At 32.7% G+C, this 21744-nt stretch overlaps 2 protein-coding genes across 3 annotated transcripts; one reads left to right on the top strand and one right to left on the bottom strand.

Annotated features, from left to right (window-relative positions):
• Positions 1 to 903: 903 nt before the first annotated feature.
• LOC130637714 (uncharacterized) lies at positions 904 to 11991 on the top strand. Of its 2 annotated transcripts, none has more exons than XM_057446951.1 (2): positions 904 to 1076; positions 9713 to 11991. In XM_057446951.1, exon 2 carries the CDS (start codon positions 9759 to 9761, stop codon positions 11682 to 11684), a length of 1926 nt encoding a protein of 641 aa, XP_057302934.1. In that variant the 5' UTR covers positions 904 to 1076; positions 9713 to 9758; the 3' UTR covers positions 11685 to 11991. The 2 variants fall into 2 exon arrangements, with proteins under 2 accessions (XP_057302934.1, XP_057302933.1); XM_057446950.1 differs by lacking the exon at positions 904 to 1076 and adding an exon at positions 2948 to 3216.
• Positions 11992 to 16158: 4167 nt separating this feature from the next.
• On the bottom strand, positions 16159 to 19954 carry LOC130637698 (cytochrome P450 4V2-like). Its single transcript, XM_057446949.1, has 2 exons — positions 19798 to 19954; positions 16159 to 18139 (listed from the first exon to the last, which is right to left on the bottom strand). The coding sequence occupies exon 2, from the start codon at positions 18127 to 18129 to the stop codon at positions 16648 to 16650; it is 1482 nt and encodes a 493-aa protein (XP_057302932.1). The 5' UTR covers positions 18130 to 18139; positions 19798 to 19954; the 3' UTR covers positions 16159 to 16647.
• Between the last annotated feature and the right edge of the window lie 1790 nt (positions 19955 to 21744).

The raw sequence follows: 21744 nt of genomic DNA, 5'->3' as shown, positions 1-21744 counted from the left end.
GCCGCAATATTTCCAAGAGCATCAGCTACTGCTTTTAAAGTGAACTGAAAAAAAAAACAATTTAATGAACTTGTTTCAGTTAGAAAATGCCGATAAAAGAAGGTTTCAGGACAACAACAACTCTCCTTAGCTTTTTTATGTTGTACTCACAAAATTTAAACCCTAACTTGTTTTACGCCAACCATTCGAGTAATACACTTGCGCGATATTATTAATTTTACCAGAGCTTAACTTTGCTCTGTTTGTCTTAAGGCCTTTAAACCGGTAGTGAAACTTTACTTCTGTCAAAATAACTGAAGTGGAATACAGATCGATTGAGGTTTTAAAAATGTAGTTATACACTAACTGATACTTTTTGGACCAAATATGGTGAACAGAAATGACAAGATTTTCAATGTCCATCTACACGCCTGTTTTAGTTATTCAATAGTAGTGAAGTTGAAATCTAGTTGCTAGGAGTTTCCATTTCGTGGCATGGTTACACGAGTGAAAATCTGCTCGAAAAAGACAAGCATTTTGAAAATAAAGAAAGGGATGACTTGGTAATGCCATTTTTGTCTTTTGTCTCATTGAGGAAATACAGAAGATTTAAGTTATAATATAAAAAATGGCTTACTATCAGTAAACATAACCAATTTTATGACACATGGCTTAAGTCAAATACGTTTAATGAGTAATCAAAAATAATACAAAATAAAACAATGGGTTGTTATAGCTATTATCTTTGTTGTTTTTTAAAAAATATTTAATAACAAAAACTCAACCCGCTGATAAAAGAAGGCTATTATTTAGGTGTTTGTTTAATTTATAATATTCATAGATACAATTATATGAGAATAATAATAATACATAAGAATCGTTACGTAATTCACTTTGCTTAATTAACAGCCATGTTTGATAAGATTCAATAAACTTTTTTACTCACAAGGAGAAATCTAATGAAATGCTTCAGTGTATTAAGATCGATGTTTTTATGAGTGTCAAAGAAAATTCTATTTAGCTACGAACACACAGAAACTTAATTTCGATTCAAAATAATTTTGCACTCAAGTTGCCATCGTATTCAACGTTGATTTGTAAGTATGATTAAATCCTGTATATTTTGTTGTTATTTGCTTATACTTGACAAAAGTGAAGGGACTCGTCTGAAACAAACAAATCCAGCGAAAGTAAAATAGAATACGGAAAGCGATGAGGCTAAATCCAGTATCTAGCAACATAAAAAGTGGCATTTGGTTGATTTAGTTGAAAAGTTATTTGTGTCTTTCGCAGATTTGGGGTCTTAACGCAAGTTTGTCCCACCTATTTCTAACTTGTAAAAGTATCACAACATCGTTTGATGAAATTCAGATTTGATTCTCAAAACAAGAGAGCTTCTCAATATATTCAAAATTTTAACTATCGTCTTGTGCCAAAACAGAATTACATATAGATGTGGTATATGATTCGGGGATTGTGATAAATTTTTGAATTATGCATATTATCTGGTCATTATTCGTAATGACAATAACCCTAGTCCTTATACATACACATTAGTGAATTCAATTGTTGGGTAGTCACCTCACAGATTTGGCGAACTTTTGAACTTGCCAAATCGGCAAAAAAGAATGGCTAGAGTTGCTAGTTTCATAATCTTTTCATCCATCTTAATTGCTTTATAGAATTTGATTTAACCTGTGGTAAGTAAAGTTTCTATTCCTCATAGTGACAAAGTGATAAGAAGTTAAATTTTGCTTTAAAAAATCGCAAATAACTTGCAATGGATTGTAATTGATAATTCCGAAGCTTTCCTTATCCATTAACACCTTACACAGCCCACCCATAAACGCCATCCGAAATAAATCTCTGACGGACTTGCTGACGCAAACGGATTTATTTTGCAATTTTCTAAGCTTGGCAGAAAAGAAATATGGCATTTAAAATATTGTGTGTATAAATCAATAATTTTTTAGCCGAAACTTAAACCGGAATAATGTCATGCAGACAGTCTTGTGATTTATCTTCGATTTAGTTGTTGACTGAAAGAAAAGAAACTCAAACATTCACTGTTATTTCGTCGCCATAGTACGTAAAAATTAATCTGTTTATGACGAAAAAGTGTTAGTAAACATAAGATGATGCATTATTACATTTTAGAAATCAAAGCCATAATCTAGCTTCCATTTTAAAACAACAACGGTTAATCAAACGGAAGTGTAACACCAAATTGAATCAAGCATTAAGAAGCTGCCAATTTAATTTGTTTTGATTCAAAACGTGTTGCGTTACAAAGAGCAAAAATGATAATTTTTTTTAATTGTAATTTCAAATGCAAGTAAATATGCTGGTCTCAAATTAATTGCTAGTGTAAATTTTGCAATTTCTGGAACTGCAAAGTGTAAATTAACCTTTATCTTAGCTATTTTATACACTAGTATTAATATCTTTGGACTGACAAATATTTACAATCTTTCTTGCCATTAACGTTGATGAATAAAGCGTATGATATATTTGTCCATAACGTTACAACCTAATGAAGCAACATTTCTCTGCTCCATAAAAATAGTTGTAGTGAGCTAGCTACATTTTATGTGGTTAGCTTTACTAACGTATACCATGTGAATTTTAAGCGGATATATAAGCTATATAAGCCGCTCTGGAGTGCCTTGACGCCCCATTTAAGCTATAGAAATTTATGCCTAAATAGAAAACGCATGTAAAGAGCGAATCCACGACCTCTGACTGAGCTACGGATCCCTAAATATTTATATACCCAAGATACTGTGTATAAAGATTCAGAACAGCTTTAGATTTCATGACTCTTTGTGGAGAAGTCAATTAATTTGCCTGGAACATTTCTTAGTGAACGTTTCTAACGTTTGTGGACGCTTTTTAAATGTGGTTTTATCGCAACACCACTTCTCATAGCTATTACGCCATTTTTAATAATAGTTTCATTGTAACTTAGCAACGACGAAATAATGGCTTTCTTAATTGTCGATCAGGGTAGCTGATTACAAAGAAATATCTTTTCTTTTTTAACATACAATTAAAATAAAAACGCAGTATCGATAAAAAAGTGTTTTATTAAGCATTATATTGCTCGGGTTATGTGATTTTTTTAATTTTTTTTGTAAAGCCGTATGAGAACTTTCTAATGAGAAGATAATTTGTGTTTTTATTATGGCAGAGAGAGCGAGATTGGAAATTGCAGAATAATTGTAAATAGTAAACGCGGTATGTTTGTTTTTTCACTTTCGCTTTATATACTAGGTCTGTTAAACTGTATACGAAAAAATGAATTTTCGAAAATCTTAAGAATGTTCTATTTTTAAAGAATTATTCTGACTACATCCGTAACATCTATGTTTGTTAAGACTCATTTCCACCAGAATTTTCTTTTTACCGCAAAACGCAGTCGGATAAAAACAAGTCTTTAAAACGACAGCCAGAAAAGAGGCTGCAAATTATTCATGATAACTCGAATCTTAAGGGGAAAAAACATTTCGAGTTATCGAGTGACAGCAGTAACGAGTGAATAGAAAATAGAGTCAGTGGAGGTTCAAGGTACGGGGGTTCAATTCTGATTTGGTGTAGTTCAAAATGTTTATTTTAAGATGAGATATTTCATGTTATATGTTGAGAGGATTTACCACTGATTTTATCAGCTATCATTGAATCTACTGAGAGTGGAGAGGAAATGTTGCAGAAATATAGATCAAAAATTGAGTTTTCACATTTCGAAAAGATATTTTACAATTTACATGACGAAAGTTACTTTGTGAGGAAAGATTATTTAATAACTGCCAGTGGGAGTTTCGTTATGACTTAGATTTTACAAAGCAACCAACCAAAAAGAAACTAGGGCTGAAATAACAATCATTTAAGCAAATTTAGTGTTGAGCTTATACTAGCTAAGAAATATTATAAAGAGACATTTGTTGAGATGAGAATACACCTTTATTAAACCAAAATCTTTGAATCTTTTGTTTCTTATTCTGAGCAACTTTTAGGCAATACTTGTTACTGAAATTATGTAAAGAATAAGGCTAACCCTTAAAACAAAAGTATAAAGTGTTTACAAGAATGATAATGTAACAAGTACTTCCTCATCCGTAACTTAAATGTCGTTCCAACTGCTATCATGATGTATGTCTCCCCTACATCAAACATACAAAATAGACATACAATTTCATGTCAAAACAAATGCTAAATTTATCACTCCGATATATGATTGGTTGAAGTATATTTTTAATAACAATCACCTGAGCTTGCAAGGGAATAAATTGCTGACAAATTTTATGTTTTTGTAGCGTTAGATTCTAATTAATGATTTCTAACTGCTGATACAAGAGCAGAGAGTAATAACGTGGTTTTTGCAAATAACATGACGTTTTTTGGTAAATTTGTTTTTAATCGAAAGTTTCGGGTGGTTATTGTTATTAAGTGGGATGTGTGCTATGATATTGATATAAATTCCAAGGCATTAGAAAATGAACGGAGAAGAGCTGATGGTCCATATTCCTTGTCCTTTACACATACGGAAAAATAGAAACATGTTAGCATATATTAATTTCTCTGTTGAATAATCCGAATAGGGCAGACAGACAAGCAAAGCTGTAAAGGAAAAGGGGCTGGTGCTCCCATTATGACACTTTCCAGGTAGTCCGTTTTTACATTAAGTTTCATGTGCTTAATGTACCCTTTCTTGGACATAATTCTACAGGTCGACGTTTTTTTAATTTCGTGTTACTGAGATTTTACTGTATTTAGTTCTTCATTTCGACAATTTTTTTGACTACTTTACAATTCAAATGGACATCTGACTTACTTCAGAACTTTGCTTTGCGAAAAATAAAAAATCGAAATTTTTGTGACATGTTGGGACACAGGATCCTGTTCGCAACTTTGCTTACTACAATCATGGTTAACCGTAATGAGACATCAGGACGGTTAATTTCAAATTTCGCGCCACATGTTATTACTTTGTTGATTATACGTTAGAGTCATGCATTTTTAACTTGTCAAAGGTCACAACGGAATTAGGAGTTATTATTATTTCTTTTAAATCCGTACTCTTAAAAGTTTGTAATTGTTGCCGACGTTAGCACAATACCTTTTCCTGAATTTCGCGACTTTCTTAAACTCTGGAGTGGATTTTTCGTGGTGTGGGTGAGCTAGAGTCGCACATTTTTAGGACATATTCGGCTATGTTTGAAAAATGACGAAAACCTGCCTCTGTTTCATAAAGTATGTAAGTAACCTTCTGCTTGTGTTTATTCATTAAAATTCATACGTAAGATCTATCGAATGAAAGCAGAAGCGTGAAATTTGTTATAAATAATTTAAGAGCTTGTAGAAGGATGACCTGAATGAGCAAAGAAAGTTGATACATTTAAATCCCGCTGAAGAAAGTTTATTCATTCCTTAGACAAATTAGAAGCTACAATACAACCTTAAGCCGGTTTCCCCTTAAAACAAATTGATATGCGTATCAAATCAAAATCAGTTGATCCGATAGTACAAGTTTTCGGTCGATTTGTGTCGATGCGTGAAAAGGCATTTTATTTCATTAGGTTTGTTATAATCAGACACATGAACCCTATGATCAGAATCACCAGAGATTTAACAAAATCACTAGAACACTAGACTTGATGACATAAATAGAATCATCGGTTCAAACAACAGAAGCACCAGAACGTTACAAGAACGTTCACTAGAAATTAAAATTTAAGCTAGGTATTTCACCAAAATTATCAATTTCAACAACAGATGACCAAATCATTTGTTTTCACAACGTTATTTGCCAAAAAGTACTTTTGTTACAAAATGAGGTGTTTTATTACAAAACGTGCCAGCTTTTTTATTACAAAACGAGCCAATAATTTTTCACAAAAAGGATCAACTGTTTTACCACAAAATGAACCATTTCTATTACAAAAGGCATCAGTTATTAAAAAAAGTCGTTTTTATCATAATACCGGTAGGCTTCAAAAGAAGCTTGTGGTATGTAAATAAACAACTAGCTGTTCATTTTAATCTGCGTCTACCAAACAAACCACGTATCGTCTTCTAAATGCTTAAAATATGTGGTAGAGGGGTTATGACCCAATAATAATTTTTTTTATTTTCCAACCACTTTTCTAACCAAATAGCCCACAATCCAATTCTGTCGTTGAAACACATTAAAAGGTCAAAAATCTCAATATTTTATTTTATTTGGACGTTTAAAAAAACGTAGTTGAAGGAAGAGCAATGAAAATGTCTGATTATAATTCTTATGATTAATCTTGGAGTGTATTTGTTTTTGAATCGATTGACCTATTTTTAGAACGAGTTTTATTTCTAACTTTTTAAAATAAATTTTAATTACTTTTTATTTTAACTTTTTATACATAATAAATAGATTACATAGATATATTTTAAGGATACATATTGATAGCAGATTTATATCTGAAATGCATATATCCTTGTAAAATATTCATGCTAAATGAAAAATAAATGAATATCATATTTTGGAGTTTAAGAAAGAAGGTCTAACATGTTTTTGAGACTATGATCTCTATATTAGAAGTGATTTAAATTTTTCATGTCTCATACACAACAAAACACATTGATTGAGTCATTCATTAAAACAAAGTTAATACAACACCAACATTTAATGTTTTTTATTTTTTTCCCGTAAATTCCGTAAAATGAGTTCCGAAATTTTGAAATATCTATGATGGTTTATGTACTTTGTCGTATTAAAATACATGCAGTGTTCAACTAGCACAACACGTGTCTGCACAGCTTAAGCATGGAGAAGGTGATCGTGTTAACCCTATTCGGTCTGGGGTTTTTCGAACATACTATGACCGGGGGGGCGGAATCCGCCCCCCCCCCCCCCCCCTCAATAACTTTTCATAGGATTGTTCAAATTGAATCAAACTTGGCACACTAATGGTACGTCATAAAAGGAACAAAAAGCGGCAATAAATTTTTGCTTGCGTCAGCACATTTTATGTGACGTCATCAGAAGCTTGAAAATTGTTAAAAATGCCACTATCTGCTTAAAATATAATTACTTTTGTTCTAGAGCGAATTTTTACATTTTGTTTAAAGTTTCTGAAAGCTAAATAAATTTTTTTTAACATACCTTTCGGTTTTTACATGGATTGGATAAAAAATTGCCAAAAATTGCCCGAAAATCCGTTTTTTCCGATTTTCGGGTAAAATCTGACAAAATCGGGAAATCGGATTAGTCGCGTGTCACAATTACTTAAAATGATTCTTCTTGATGAAACAAAGTTGTGTTGCAACTTTCAAGTTCTAAGGATAATCTTAACAGGAGTTATTATATTTTCCCCATTATAAGGATTTCATAGAGATTTTAGGGGTAGTTTCGAGTAATGGCCAATATCAAAGCCTCTGAAAGGTATGGGACCTAAACATTTAGCATGCAGGTGTCTAATAGATAAATGTTGAAACTCAGTAAGTATCATAGCCATATAAGAAAGCAATCAGGAGTTATTAAAAAAAACCGTCTGGGGGGGCGGAATCCGCACCCCCCGGACCGAATAGGGTTAAGACTTATACCCACATCCTTTCTGTAGGTCAGCTATGTAAGAAGATAAATACGTTTTAGCAATTGAACTGTTTGTTGATTGAAATTACTGGCATTATTAGTTTAGTTATTTAAGCAAAAGCGAATGTCTTAATACAGCACAGAAACACGTCTGGCAGGCGACGCTGGATGTCCACTACTAGCATTGTCAAAGATGATCTTCCCCTTAAAACTTTGTCACTAAGAGACAGCCAAACTTGAGTCAACAAGGCATCTTTTTAAATCGAGTGTGAAAATGCGTTGGAGTTAGTTGGGGGCAAAATGTCTCTGTCCTGTATAAACTTTCTTATTATTTAATTTCATTAAACTTGTTCGAACTAAAATGAAAAAATAAAAAGAAAGTAAAAAGAAAGTAAAAAGAAGTCTAAACCTTGAGGCAGATGGCCAAGTATAAATTATTTACATTGTCAAAAAAGAAATAAAAAAATAACACAACAGAATGTATTCAATAAAATGGTAAAAACATACTTTGGCGAAATGTGTGATAAGAAAATGGGCTTGTTTTTATATATAAGGAAATTACTAACTTAGAGGAGAAGTAGGCGAAATTATTTTCTTTGGAAATGTAAGTGAATTTTAAATTCATTTCTGTGAAATTCGCGTTTAATTTTGGGTAAAAAGCTCCAAAAAATACCAAAGAAAGAAAGTTTCCTAATTTGACAACTAACATTTAAAAACGAATATTCTTCCTCTGCTAATGCTTTAATTAATTTGTTGTTGTTTCATCTGTCATACCATGGTTCACTATAAAAGGGAACTTTAAAAGAGGAATAATGCGAATCACTGTTTCCCCCATATGCATGTTTTTTTTAAAGGAATACTAAACCTCGAGAATGTTTTATAAAATTCAGAAGAAATAATGAATATTACACGTTGTATGGAATTCTTATAAATTCACGAGAGAAAGCAATATTTGGATGACACAAACTTTGAGTTTTTGTACAAATGGATACAATGTATATTTGGAAACAGCTTTCGTTGATATCAATTTGAGTTTATGATCTTCTTAGCTTCTGCTCAAATAATAGCCTAAAAAGACTTTATTTTCTTACCTTCGTATTCAAACTTCTATAAACGCCTGGTTCAAAACAAATTATGATTTTCTAAATTTGAAACAAATTAATTTAAAAAAACCGGTCGCTTATAACCCCTGAAATGTGTTCCTTTAATGACTTTTAATATTTTGCCGTGAGAACTGCAATTCAAGCAAAAAGAGCGATAAATTCTTGAAATAATGAAAATATAAATAGCGAAAATATTTTAAAATCGAAAAATTAAGAATTTGCAATTATTTCTGCTTTAAATATAACAAGATAGTTAGGATCAGCTAAACATTTTAGCAACTAAAAACTAAATGACTAAAATTGTTAAAACAGAGAGATGTCTTTAAAAAAATCAAAGTCTCAGTTAACAATGCACAAAAAAAAAAAATTGACTAAAATAAAATTTTCCTAAATAAAATAAAATTTTCCTAAAAACTATATAACTCAGTACACTTTCTCCATTTGTAATTTCTGCAGCTTTCTCTTCCTTATTGGTAATATCATAATTTAACCAGACCTAGAAATTTAAGACCGTATTTTTTTAATATTTTTTATTTATTTTATTTATTATTTGTTCTTATTTAGCCGAAAATTTTAACATTTTTATTTCTTTTTAAGTAACCTTACCATTACCTACAACCCTACCACTAACGTGTATGACATAAAAATTTTCCCTTTTGTAACCTCAAGACTGTTATATTTGCCATAGTAACATTTAGCTGTCTCTCAACTGTTCCTTTTTCTAAATAAACTTGACAAATATTTAGTGACATTGATACGAGTAAATAGATAACTTTTAGTCCTGTGACAACTTTTACCCATTAAAATTTTATCACAGTTAACAAAGTAATATTTCGCATTTACAGAGTGCTGCCAATTTAATTCGTATGTAACTAAGTTTTAGAATTGCATTGTTTAACAAAACTGTGGAGTAAGTTGAATGAAACAATAAATCGAATTCATATTAAATGACCCAGGATCTCCTAGGTCATTTAGTGTAAATTCAATTTATTGTTTTATTCGATAATGCGATATCTCACTTATCTCTGAATCAATAAGGTAACTTAAAACAAATCTCTTCTAGATCTTTAAAGAAACTTGGTTGCTTTTTAAGCAATTGGAAGATGTAAATGAGAGTTGTACCATCGAGACAAATGGAACTTGCAACGCCTCATCTCACAACAAAGGCCGTTAAGAGCCAAGAAAACTCGTATGCTACCATTATGAAGTACATTCTTGAAAACGATCATGTGACCGACTTATGGCGGGAAAACAAGTCTTCGAATGAATTGGCACAAAAAAGAGCTAATTTCTTCTTAAGCTCGATCCAGAAGCCTGTTGTAATGGAAAAAGATTTTGTCGTTGGATCCTCGGGAGCATTTGATAATGAAGATAGGGATGTTCTTTTAAATAACAATGCTACGCGTCAACCGGTATTGGCATCCGACATTGTATCTGTTGTGCCAGATTCTCAAGGACCGGTCGATGTTGCATCAAGTAACGAGTGTTTTGTTACTAAAGAGGTACGCGCATGCTCACCTATATTAGATGAAAACAACAATAACAATAACAATGGAGCAGCAGTCGATTACACTATAAAAGCTGCAAATATTTTTCAAAATTATGGTACACCATACGACTTAGTCCAAACAGAGTTGCCTTATACACCTGAAAAATATGTTGAAAACACTAGAGTTGATAACTGGACTGTCCAGCCTGCTAAACCAAATGAAACAGAAGAAGTAACCGAAGAAGGACTTACATATTCCAGTAACTCTCCGATCACTCCCATGTATAATGTGCCAACTGAGAAAAACATCGAAGTTCTCGAAGTACCAAATGTGAAACTAAATCCAGTCAAACGAAGACGTTCTTCAGTCGATAGTGGAATAATCGTAAGGACACCGAGCGATAAATCGACATTAAGTCATAAGGTGTATCGAACATCGAGTGAAAAAATCTACCGTAAGCATATCTTTAACGAAGTTTTCAAGAATGGTTCCAAACATCTTTGTAAATTGTTTCGTTCTAGTAGTCAGAAGTTGTATCGAAGCAACCACAACAAGAAAAGAAATAGTTTTCCTACCTCGACAAATCTGTCTCGAAACAGCAGCAGTTTAAGCGACTCGTTTTTGCAGAGTGAATCATTTTCTTTGGAAGCAATCTCAAAACAAAGTATAGAACCAAAAAGAACTGATCAAAGTATTAACGCTTCTAATATATTAAAGGACGAATACGAAAGAAAACGATCACAACCCGAAAGATTTCATCACCTGCCTGAAAACTTTGAGTTTAAACGTGTCGATCACATCAATATTGATTCAAACGAATCTTTAAGTTCCAATCCAACAACAACAGTTAATACCGACCATAACATTCCTATAAGTTGTGGTGAAACACCACGATACAATTCCAACTTATTCTTGTACAGCAACCAGAGTAACGGTAGCAATAAGGAAGCAATCACAGAGTCTAGCAACTTGATTCTACCTAAAGTAACAACAACAAAATCCGCCACTAAGAGAAGCGTAAGCTTGCATGTTAAATTACCGAGCCAACGAGTTAGTGATTTGTTTGATATTTCCAAATATTTAGCAAAACAATCCAAAACTCGTAGAAGTCGTTCCTGTTGCTCCCTTTATAGAGATTCAGTCCAAAATTGTCATCTTAAGGTCCTTGATATTGATATTGAGGAATCTCTTTCCAGAGCGACTAAAAATCGCAACCCAAAAACTGAAAAACGCAGTAAAAGAACTTATAAAGAAGTAAATCAAGGTTGCGAGTTTCGAATGGGTTTCGACATTGACGTAGTAGATGATAGTGGAAATTCATGTTTGCATCATGCATCTAGTAACGGTGATGTTACAACTATAATTCATCTACTCAACAGAGGTGGGAATGTATGGAAACGTAATAAAAACAATCTGTTACCTGTTGATGTCGCTTTGAACTTTCAAACGGCGAAACTGTTATCGCAAGCGACTCTCTTTTATAGCAATCCAAATCATATTGATCGAAACATCGCCACAACGTCAAAATTAATCACAGAATTATAAAAATTTATTCCCTAATGTATTTTACGAAAAGAATACCACTTCTACCTTTGTCCAACTCAAAGGTCACGCACTTCATGCAGTATGACTAAACGCCTTTGACGATCAATTTTTTTTGGTCTAACACCAAAATTATGCATTGCAAATACCTGCATTTACTATGCATTAATCTCAACGCAAATAAGAAATAATTTTTCAATTTTGTTATACAGTTCACAGTTCATGTTTTTGCTAAAAAGTTTTGAAATATATATAAATATTTGTAAGTTATTATTGAAGTATAAAAAAAAGATTTGCATTTTGTAACGAATGATTTGTCTTTTTACTTAGATCTAATCTTGTTCCTAGTTTGATATTCAGACGAGCGATTTGGGTACTAAAATACTTTGGTCCCTTATTTCCCAGCAGCTGGTTGGTCGTCCCCTTATATACCCTCAACATCAACCCCCAGGAATAACAAGTCAGAATAAAACAGACGCTGCAAGTTATCTCATTACTACTACAGCCTGGCCATTCAAACTGGGCTGCATGCAACTTGATTTCAGACTTCTTACAGAGTAATTTTATTAGATGCCAATGAAGTGTTTCAATATTCCAAATCAAATGTTGTCGGAAATTGAAAAAAAAAAAATTCTGAAATCTTCAAAGCATGTAATGTGTTGAAGAGTGGTGAATTAGAAGATTCTTCGTATTAAATGCATTTTTCAGTAGTTCCACAGAATATATTCTCTCTTGGCATCGCCAATATATAGTTCTACAGAAAATCCACCGATCATGGTCCTTCGGCATAATTCTAAAATTCGATGGTTTGCAAATATATGTGAGAACATATTTGCAACTAATAACTCTGTAAATTTAACCCTGAAGGAACATGGAGGGTTCATTGAATAACTTGAAATTTAAAAAAATATATATAATAGTATTGAAATCTAATATTTTTAAATTACGCACATACATAAAGCTGAGTTTATAAAAAAAATATGTATATAGCTACATGTAGTATTATACAAAAAATCATTGAAATCGATGTAAAAAATTCCATAATTATAGTTGTCGTTGTTTTGCTATTGCACTCCTTGATGATTTCTGTGTGTATCTGCTCATTTTTCTGTTTTAGCAATCTAGAAAGCATTTGTTCCCTGAAGTCTTTCTAAGAACACCAGCCCTGTATTTAATTATTGTTAAGGGTGTTTCAATTTTTTGTTGTTCGTTGGTGCTACTATGATAGAGGTATAAAAAGAGCTTTAAAAGGAGACAAATAAAAGCAAGAATTCTCTATGATCTTCATCAATCTGATAATTAACTATTTTGAACTTTAAACAAAATAAAAATTGTCAAAAATCAGACAAAAAAATTAATACGACATCCTTAGCTAAGAGCATTGGATAATGATAGAAAACACTATTGGCTAAAACCCTATAGCTGCCTAGTCATGTTTTCTTGGGTTCATTTTATGAGAAAGTGTAATGATTCTAGTTAGAAAGAAAGATATAGATTTGGAATATACATTGTGGCGTTCTTAGGGTGGCCTGATGAAACTAGCATGAATAATAATTTTTTATTTGCTATAATTTTGTCTCTTTAATAATAGCCGTATTTTGTCTGTCTGTCTGTGTGTCTGCGAAAGCTGTGTCCCGTAATGGAAACACGAGATTTTTAAAATGCGCATCAATACCAAATGCGATATATTTCTGTACACTTTGTTGCAACGGGTTAATTTAAAGGACGGGCGACCCCTTGGATTTTTCCATGGGCTAACAACTATCTATATTATAATACCCGTATACGTCTGTTCGCCATGCAAAATGGTAGCTTAGCTGCGCGAGTAGCAAGACGCACGCAGTACGGTATAAAAAAGACGGGCGAACTCGTGAATTTTTCACGGTCTAACGACTAGTCTCTATTATAATAGCCGTATTCCGTCTGTCTGTCTCTGCGCGGACCCCCTGCTGATTTAGAAAATGATGTTACGGAAACATGAATATCAATTGCGATATATTTCTATCCACTTTGTTGCGACAAGTAAATATAAAGGGTGGGCGAAGCCACGGGCAACGTCTAGTCTCTTTAATAATAGCCGTATTCCGTTTGTTTGTTGGTGCATCAAAAGCAACTTGTGTTGACCACGCACGAAATTACGCGCTGCTCTCTGATCTTATTGCTACACTATTTTAAAGTTTTATTTTTATTTTGTCTTTTGCGTAGTTCAAAAGTTTAATTTAAAAAGTTTTTTATACAAAATTCATGGTGAATTAACTTTTAATGTTACTTCGATGCAGTTTCTTTGTTATAAATAACTACACGGGCAAAGAGAGTTGCGGACAATTAACATTCCGTTGTCTATTTCATTAAAGAAGCTTTAATTATTCGCGCCTTTTCAAGGAAATTAACAAAAACAAGTTTTTAATAATAGAAGGAGCACAATAAATTTTAGAAGGATTTAGTAAGTAATTTTTGTTTCTTCTAAACATGAATTTGAAATTTATTTTGAAAATTTTGTTTCATCTTCAACCATTTTTATTTTATTTTGACAACAATAAAGCTGGATGTGCCTATTTTTGCTGAAACTTATTATGTTTTTAACTGAACAAAAGTGCAAGAAAATGTCAAATTTGATTTTTTAAAAGCTATTTGCAAGAAAGGCCTCTTTTTTAACTTAACAGGTCGTAAAAATGCGTCAGTTATTGTTAAATACATGAATTTTACGAGAAAGCAGCGTAACACTACTCCTTATAAACTATAATATAAAAAATAAAAAATGTGTAGTTTACACTGCTTCCGTGTATATATCCAGGAACCATGGCTACCACTGAGTAATCTCATAACAGGTGCGCAAAATAATTTTATAACAGATGCGCGAAATAATTACGTCAGCTAATTCCCGTGGGTTGTTCCACGGGTTAAACCACGAGTATTAGATATAATAGTTTTGGAATTTAGGCATTCTGGAGGGAGATCAGATTTTTCGAAGAAAATTACAAATTCTGGCTGAATAGTAACAAACAGTAAACTAATTTTTGGTGAAACATCTCTTTAATAAGTGAATTTTTCCACGGGCCTCATCGACAAGTCTGTCTAATAATATGCCAGTTCCGTGTGTCTGTGACAGGCAAAGTTGATATGCTTATTTTCCTTTGATTTCGTCGAAAAATGCATATCTGATATGCTAAATTTAAATCTAAAAAAAAAATTGGTTGTTTTTGCGGGTCTTTACGGACGTCAGCAAGAATATTAAACCCGTTAATCTCATTTATTAAAAGCCCATGATCATATACATTTTCTACATCATATACATCATACACATTTTCTTGATCAGCGCTTTAGGCTTTACACAATAGAGGCAACAAATGAACTAATTTTCGGCATTTTTTTATATCCACTGCTGACGTCGGAAAACATCTGAAACAACCTATTTTGCCATTGTTTTTTTTGTCTTAGTGGTTCTTTCCACGGGCCTTATTAACTTGTAGCCATGGCACGTAGAAATTGCCTTAATATCCAGACTCTTACTCTAACAAAATTAATAATATAAAATAGAGGTTAAATCAAAACAAAATCAATAACAATTCTTTGTATATGCACGAAATGGAAAGTATGCTAGTGCACCTTCTTTATTGGAACCATAATGGAGCCTTTAACTTTCAAAGTAAATTAACTCTTGCTTATTTGTACGAAAAATCAGAAGTTACTTATATAACATACAAAAAACAAGAGTTAATTCACGTGGACTTTAGATTTTGTTTTGATTTTTTCTTTAAAATTGAATTCAAATTTAAACTTTTGGATTCAGAGTGAATATTCTCCAATAATGAGAAACTATTAAGGTAGTTAGTTAACTTTCTACCTTATTCAGAACCCGATGACAAGATTTCCAAATTTATTGATTTTACTGAATAAAGAAGACTATACAAATCCGACTTTTTACACTTCCAAGTTCAACATTGTTGACTACTTCATCAGCAACATGAAAGTAGTTATCAAACTGTGTGTAAATTGTACCTTGAAATTTTTGTTGAACTCAGACAAAATTTTGCTGGGTTAATAGACGAATATAGTATTATGTAATAAGAGTTTACAGCCACAGTTAACTGAACATTTGCGTTTTAAATATTAGCTCAGGCTGTTCCGGTACATAACATGTCTACCAAAAGGCTTGATTGAAAAGGTTACAAAAGAGTATTAAATTATGGAAGGGAGTATAAATGTTTTTGATACTGTCGCAAAAGATTGAATATTTAAAATTAAAATTACTACACTTACAAGCATTTTTAAGAACATTCTAACTTAAGTAAAGTCAAAAAAAAATATGCGCTTTTGAAAAAATATCCGACTAGTTAGCAAAAGTATCACTCGCTTTCCAATTCTGTGATAAAATATTTCGTAATATTTAACATACGTAAGCATAAAACACCAATCTTAAAAGCGAAAAACGGTTTATTTTTGCAATTTTTTTCAGTCTCAAAATAATATGTCTATGTGAAACAGAAGAAATATTTATTTTATTTGTATAGTATAAAATTAATTACAAATTTCTTTCAAAAATATAAGTGCTAAAAATTTCCTCCCCATAAGATACATCTGATTTAGACTAGGTTTATATCGCTCGTAATAAGAATCGTTGCAGTCTGGTGGGCTTAAACGCTTAATACAATCTAAAAAAACTAAGACAAATATTCACTTGACACTATCACTCCATTGCTTCATTGCTCTAGTGTTGCATAATGCAGTGCTAAAATGGTGCTCACAAGACACTAAAAACTTGCCAAATTGTTCTTTTTATTAAACGTTGAAGCAAAGACTTTTTAGACCCAATAATAAAGCAAAACAATAAATATTTTGTAAAGAATACAATTTGCATAAACATTTTCCAATCAAGTAAACATAATGAATGATTTGATAATGTTTTTATATAAGAAGCTTTAAAGTTTTGGTATATCATTCCAAGGTAGTTTTAAATCTCCCTGATCTATCTTGAAAAGAATTTGATCATTAGGCCATTGGTTGATCGGTGAATGATCTCAAAACATTCCTCAACTTCATCTTTTTCTTGAACAGCCTCCACACGAAATTGCGATATAATGTTATACAAAAATATCTTTGTTTCCAACATAGCAAACTTTTGACCAATGCAATTTCGAGATCCTGCCGAAAACGGAACATAAGTATAAGGATTTCTTTTCATGTAACTGTCTTCGCCAAATCGATCTGGATTGAACTTTTCAGGCTCTTTCCAATATTTAGGATTCAGGTGCAATCCTTGAACAAACAACCCCACCTCTGTACCTTTTGGAACCATGTGTCCATCGATCTTTGTGTCTTCCTCAAGAATCCGTGCATACAACGAAACAGGAGGATGGAGACGAAGGCTTTCTTTAATCACATATTCCAAGTATTTGCATTCCTTCAACTTGTCTAAGGTGAATCCATCCTTTTCATTTATTTTTTCAATTTCGGCATGTAATTTCTGCTGTATTTCTGGATTCCTACCGAGAAGATATAGAGTCCAGCTTAGACCAGCTGCGGTAGTATCGTGACCTTCAAACATGAACGTGTCCACTTCTTCTCGTATTCCTTCTACATCAATCTCACCTTTGTCGTAAAGCTCGAGCAACATGTCGAGAAAAGCTTTCTTTCTTGGTTTGTCAGTGTCTTCTTCTCCTGGCTGGGATGACGCTTTTCGGGATTGAATGCGTTTGTTTATGACATTTATGGTGAAATCATGTAGTATTTTTAAATGTTTATAATAATCTTGACCAGTCTTTGTCAATTTGTAAATAAAGGTTGGCCATAACCACGGCGAGCGCTGGCGACGTTGCAAGTGCCCGTTCATTGAAAATACAGCTTTCGCATATTCAGACGTGGAACATTCTTGAGCCTGTGTGTTGACACCCATTGCCGTCTCGCAGATGACATCTAAAGCAGCAAGACTTACTGGTAGTTGAACATTGATAGCTTTGTCAGTGTCGCACTCTTTCTTCAGCTTAGCAACTAACCCTTTTGCTTGTCGTGTAAAAATTTCTACAAAATCATTTAATATAGTGAAATGAAATGTCGGTGTTATTGCTCTTCTTCTCTGTTTCCATTTGTCTCCATAGCTTAGCAGTAACCCACTCCCAAGCCACTCTGATAAAGTCCAATACAAAGAAGACTTCTTTAGCATGACTTTGCTGCTCAGCACAGCCTCTGCATACTCAGCTGTTGACGCCATAATGATAGGGACATGTGCAAACCAAACCGTATACAGGTAGTTATAATCCTTGGCATACTGCATAACTTGTCGATATAACAAATGAGGCTTATGTTCGAAGTACGGTACTGTGCCAATCCACGGATAAGTTGGAGGACTTTTTAGGAAGGAATTTCGGGAAATGTAATATTTCCATAACATTGTTAAGAAAACTAGGGTACTTATTAGAATGACCCCAGCAGTAACGACGTATTGAATCATGGCTGTCAATCTAAATAAAATATTGAGAATATATATACATATATGTAAATATAAGAAAAATAAGAAAATACAAAAATGCCATTATTAACCTTTAACTTTAAAATACATTATTTCATTTTCATTGTTCTATAACTTAAACACCAACGGAGAATTAAAAAATCATTGTAGCTTTAGAGTGTTCCTGTAAAAAAAGAGTTTTTTTTCTAAAAGTTTATTGAGTAATTTCTTCTGAGTCGCTCGAGTCAAGGACAGGTATGAGTTCTGGACAGTCGAATTATGGAGAGTCTACTGTATTTACATAAGGCTCCATAAATAGCTATGTAAAAATTAACACCCAAGTAAACTTAGAATGTCAACGAAAATTTATGGTGCCTGCCACATAAGGATGGACGATATTTTCGTATACCAATGATTCAAACAAACTTACTCTAAAACCTATCATAACAAGTCAGTAAAAGAAAGGTATCTGAAAACAAGTTAATGGAAAATCTTTATAGGGCGCACGGTTGTGTAAACGTCAATAAGACGTTGGACGAATCAACAAAACAACGTCTTTTATCCGGCGTTGTATCAACGTTGATATCACATCAGTTGAAACGACGTTAAATTGCGACGTCGGGTCCAGAATTCAACGTCGTGTTGTTAATTTAATTTGCACGGCAAGGAAAAGACAAAGAATACTCTCAACATAATGCTAATTCATTCTTAGCTAGGTTACTATAAAACAAACTAAGCTATATTTCCTTCGTTGTCACGTGAAAGAATGCGCAGGATGATGTCTCGAAATCTACGTTTCCAGCTAAAATCTTAAAATTGGTTAGTTGAGTTGTTTGATTGGTTTGGTTCTGCGCTATTTTCCCCCAAAATAGGTGCGCAACTATTTCGAACAAAATACGGCTTTTATTATAGAAATTAGTCGTTAACCCGTGGGAAAATCCACAGGGTCATTCGTCCTTTATTTATTACAATTTATGTTTCCGTATCAGACAGATGACGGCTATTTTTATAAAGAATAATTTGGAGGGATGGATAAATTTTACAATGGATTGAAAAATATATCAAATATTCTTTTACTTTTATGCTTGCTTTTGAAAAAAAACAAAAATATGGCAGAGTTTTTAAAAAGTCTGCTATACACTTTGCATGAAATGATTTTGTGAGTTGGTTACAATTAAAAGTGAAATAACCAGATATTTCAAATGAAATAAATACTTTTCTTTTCTTTGTTAAATTAATAAAGAGTGCTTAATTAATTAATAAAAAATGATATTCAAAAGTGATTCAAAAAAGATTTAGTTTTCGACTTTAGTGACTTACACGAAAGTCGAGCTGATTGCGGCGGAAAACAAAAATGGCTATTTCTCCGGCATGCATGTAATTTACAGACTCGAACATATAGATATATCTATATTTTTTATCTTCTCCAGCTGAAATATTTCTTTGTAGTATACTTTTCAGAAACACGTTTGCCGGATTTTTAATACGTGCGCGGAATAAACGGAATGTGAGCATTTTAACCGGTTCGTAGCCCCTTTAAGAAAATTAAAGTTCTGTGATTTTTGCAGATGCGATTCCATATGAGTAACTATATTAACAAATATAGTTATTCATATGGAATCGCAAAAAACAAAGAAGAACGACGTGAAATAACGTGAAATAAAAGCTTACCTTCAATGGCCCGTCTGAAGTTATTCCACTAGCGCATTAGAGTGACCTTTTGCTGTGGCTTGGATGCACAGTTTAGAAAAATAACTTATATCTAATCAATTTACATTGACACGTCATGGATTTTACGCGGTATAAAAACAACTTATTTTTGCATAGTCGTCACATTCTTATGATTTTTTTTTTTGTAATTCCTTCTTCTAATAATGATGATGACTTTACACGCAACAAAGTAAATAATGCTTTGATATAAATTCACTTTTTGTTGGATTAGACTGATTGCTGATATGTATGCAAGACTTGAGCAAGTAGAAACCGGGCTTTTTTACTAAATCGCTTTATTTTGTGTTTTAAATCTAATCGTCGTGACAACGTGGTAGAGTTTAAAGTCCATCATGTCTACCGTGACTTTGTAGTATAGAACAACCTAACCGCAGGTCGTGCTTAAAGTTAAGAACAGACGTCCTGTAACGCAGTAAAAATGTATTTTTAAAATCAATTCAAAAATGTCTAGTTCACTTTTATTTAAAAAAGCCGATAACATCTTACTGACGACCCTCCCATGCGTTTACCCACGACCCCCCGTCCGAATTCTGCCCTATCAAACCCCCCCTTTTTATGTGTTTTGTACTATCCTAACTCCCTTTAAATCCAAATAATTTGTTTATAACGGAGTAAATAATTTTTAGCCGGGAAACCATGTGTAATGCGAAAATTTGCGGTTGTTTTGTTTCCTTTGTGCTTGTAAGTGACATGCAGCAAAGAGGAAAAATTCATATTATGGATTTTCATATTTATTTCCGCTAATTTAAAGTGGAGACTGAGCATGCGATGGAAAAATTAACGGGGCAAAGAAAGGTCACTAAAATTAGTAACTTTAAATTTGGCCACAATTTTTGGTTCTTAGTGCAGTAGCTGCCAAGAAAAAATCAGGAAAAAGGGAATTATTTTTTGAAAATATCAAACGCTCTATCTGCCTTTTTCACCTAATTTTTCCCAGCATGGTGTTTGTAGGTTTTCACATGTGAAATAACCCGAACAAAGTCTAAAAAGGATCTTGTTTCAAAGTAAATAAACTGCTCTTACGTTTATTTGTTTATTATCAATTATAATGCCACAGATTGCTGCTATTTTGAAATTAAAAACAGATTATGTCATCTATTCTATAAGCACACGATGACTTATTTTTTCCTGTTTGGCGCTTCTTTTACAGTTCAAATTATGTCGTAATTGCATTCTGCGGAGTGAAATTATTTCTTAACTAGTCGATAAGGCCGGTGGAAAAATCCAGTTAGGCAGATGGACAATGGAAAATTAAATTCATCCTCGTCCTAATAGACTTGGAAAATTAAAAGCAAAAAAAGTACTCGTTCGATTATTTTCTAATTGCACTCGTAAACGTGCGATTACATAATCTAATTGTATAATTAGTATATGTAATCAGTGGGTCTCACGGTTTGGTCGAATTACATGGGTTGTCGAATTACATGAGTTCAACTGTATTTTCTTCCTAAAATATTTTCGCTAAAGTTAAAGATGAAAAAAATCAAAATGCTTATTTTGCGTAGAACATTGTGTCCGCCAATTGTAGTGTCCGCTAATTGTAGTGTCCGCTAATTACTTGTTCGCTTTATGGCTGTATAAAACATTTGTGACTTGACTTGCATTCGAATGACATTATTCCAATTTCTTCTATCCCAATTTTCCTCCAATATGTGAATAAACATTTGTACTAAGTTTTTCTCTTTATGCAATTTCTGGGGAGAACAAAGGTCTACCCAGCGGCTGTTCAAAGTCCCCTTCCTAAAAAAAATGGCTTGAATAGGATCAATTTGCGGTTCTGGTAGTATTTGTTTGATGGTGGTGACATTATCAGCAGTTCTTTTAAATAATATTTCTTACATTAACATCAATATGTGAATATGACAGCAGCATTTTAACACTGGTGTT

Source organism: Hydractinia symbiolongicarpus, chromosome 1 (assembly GCF_029227915.1).
Source record: "Hydractinia symbiolongicarpus strain clone_291-10 chromosome 1, HSymV2.1, whole genome shotgun sequence".
Lineage (NCBI taxonomy): Eukaryota > Metazoa > Cnidaria > Hydrozoa > Anthoathecata > Hydractiniidae > Hydractinia > Hydractinia symbiolongicarpus.
Note: the sequence above shows the minus strand (reverse complement) of the source record. Positions and strands in the feature narration are given on the sequence as shown.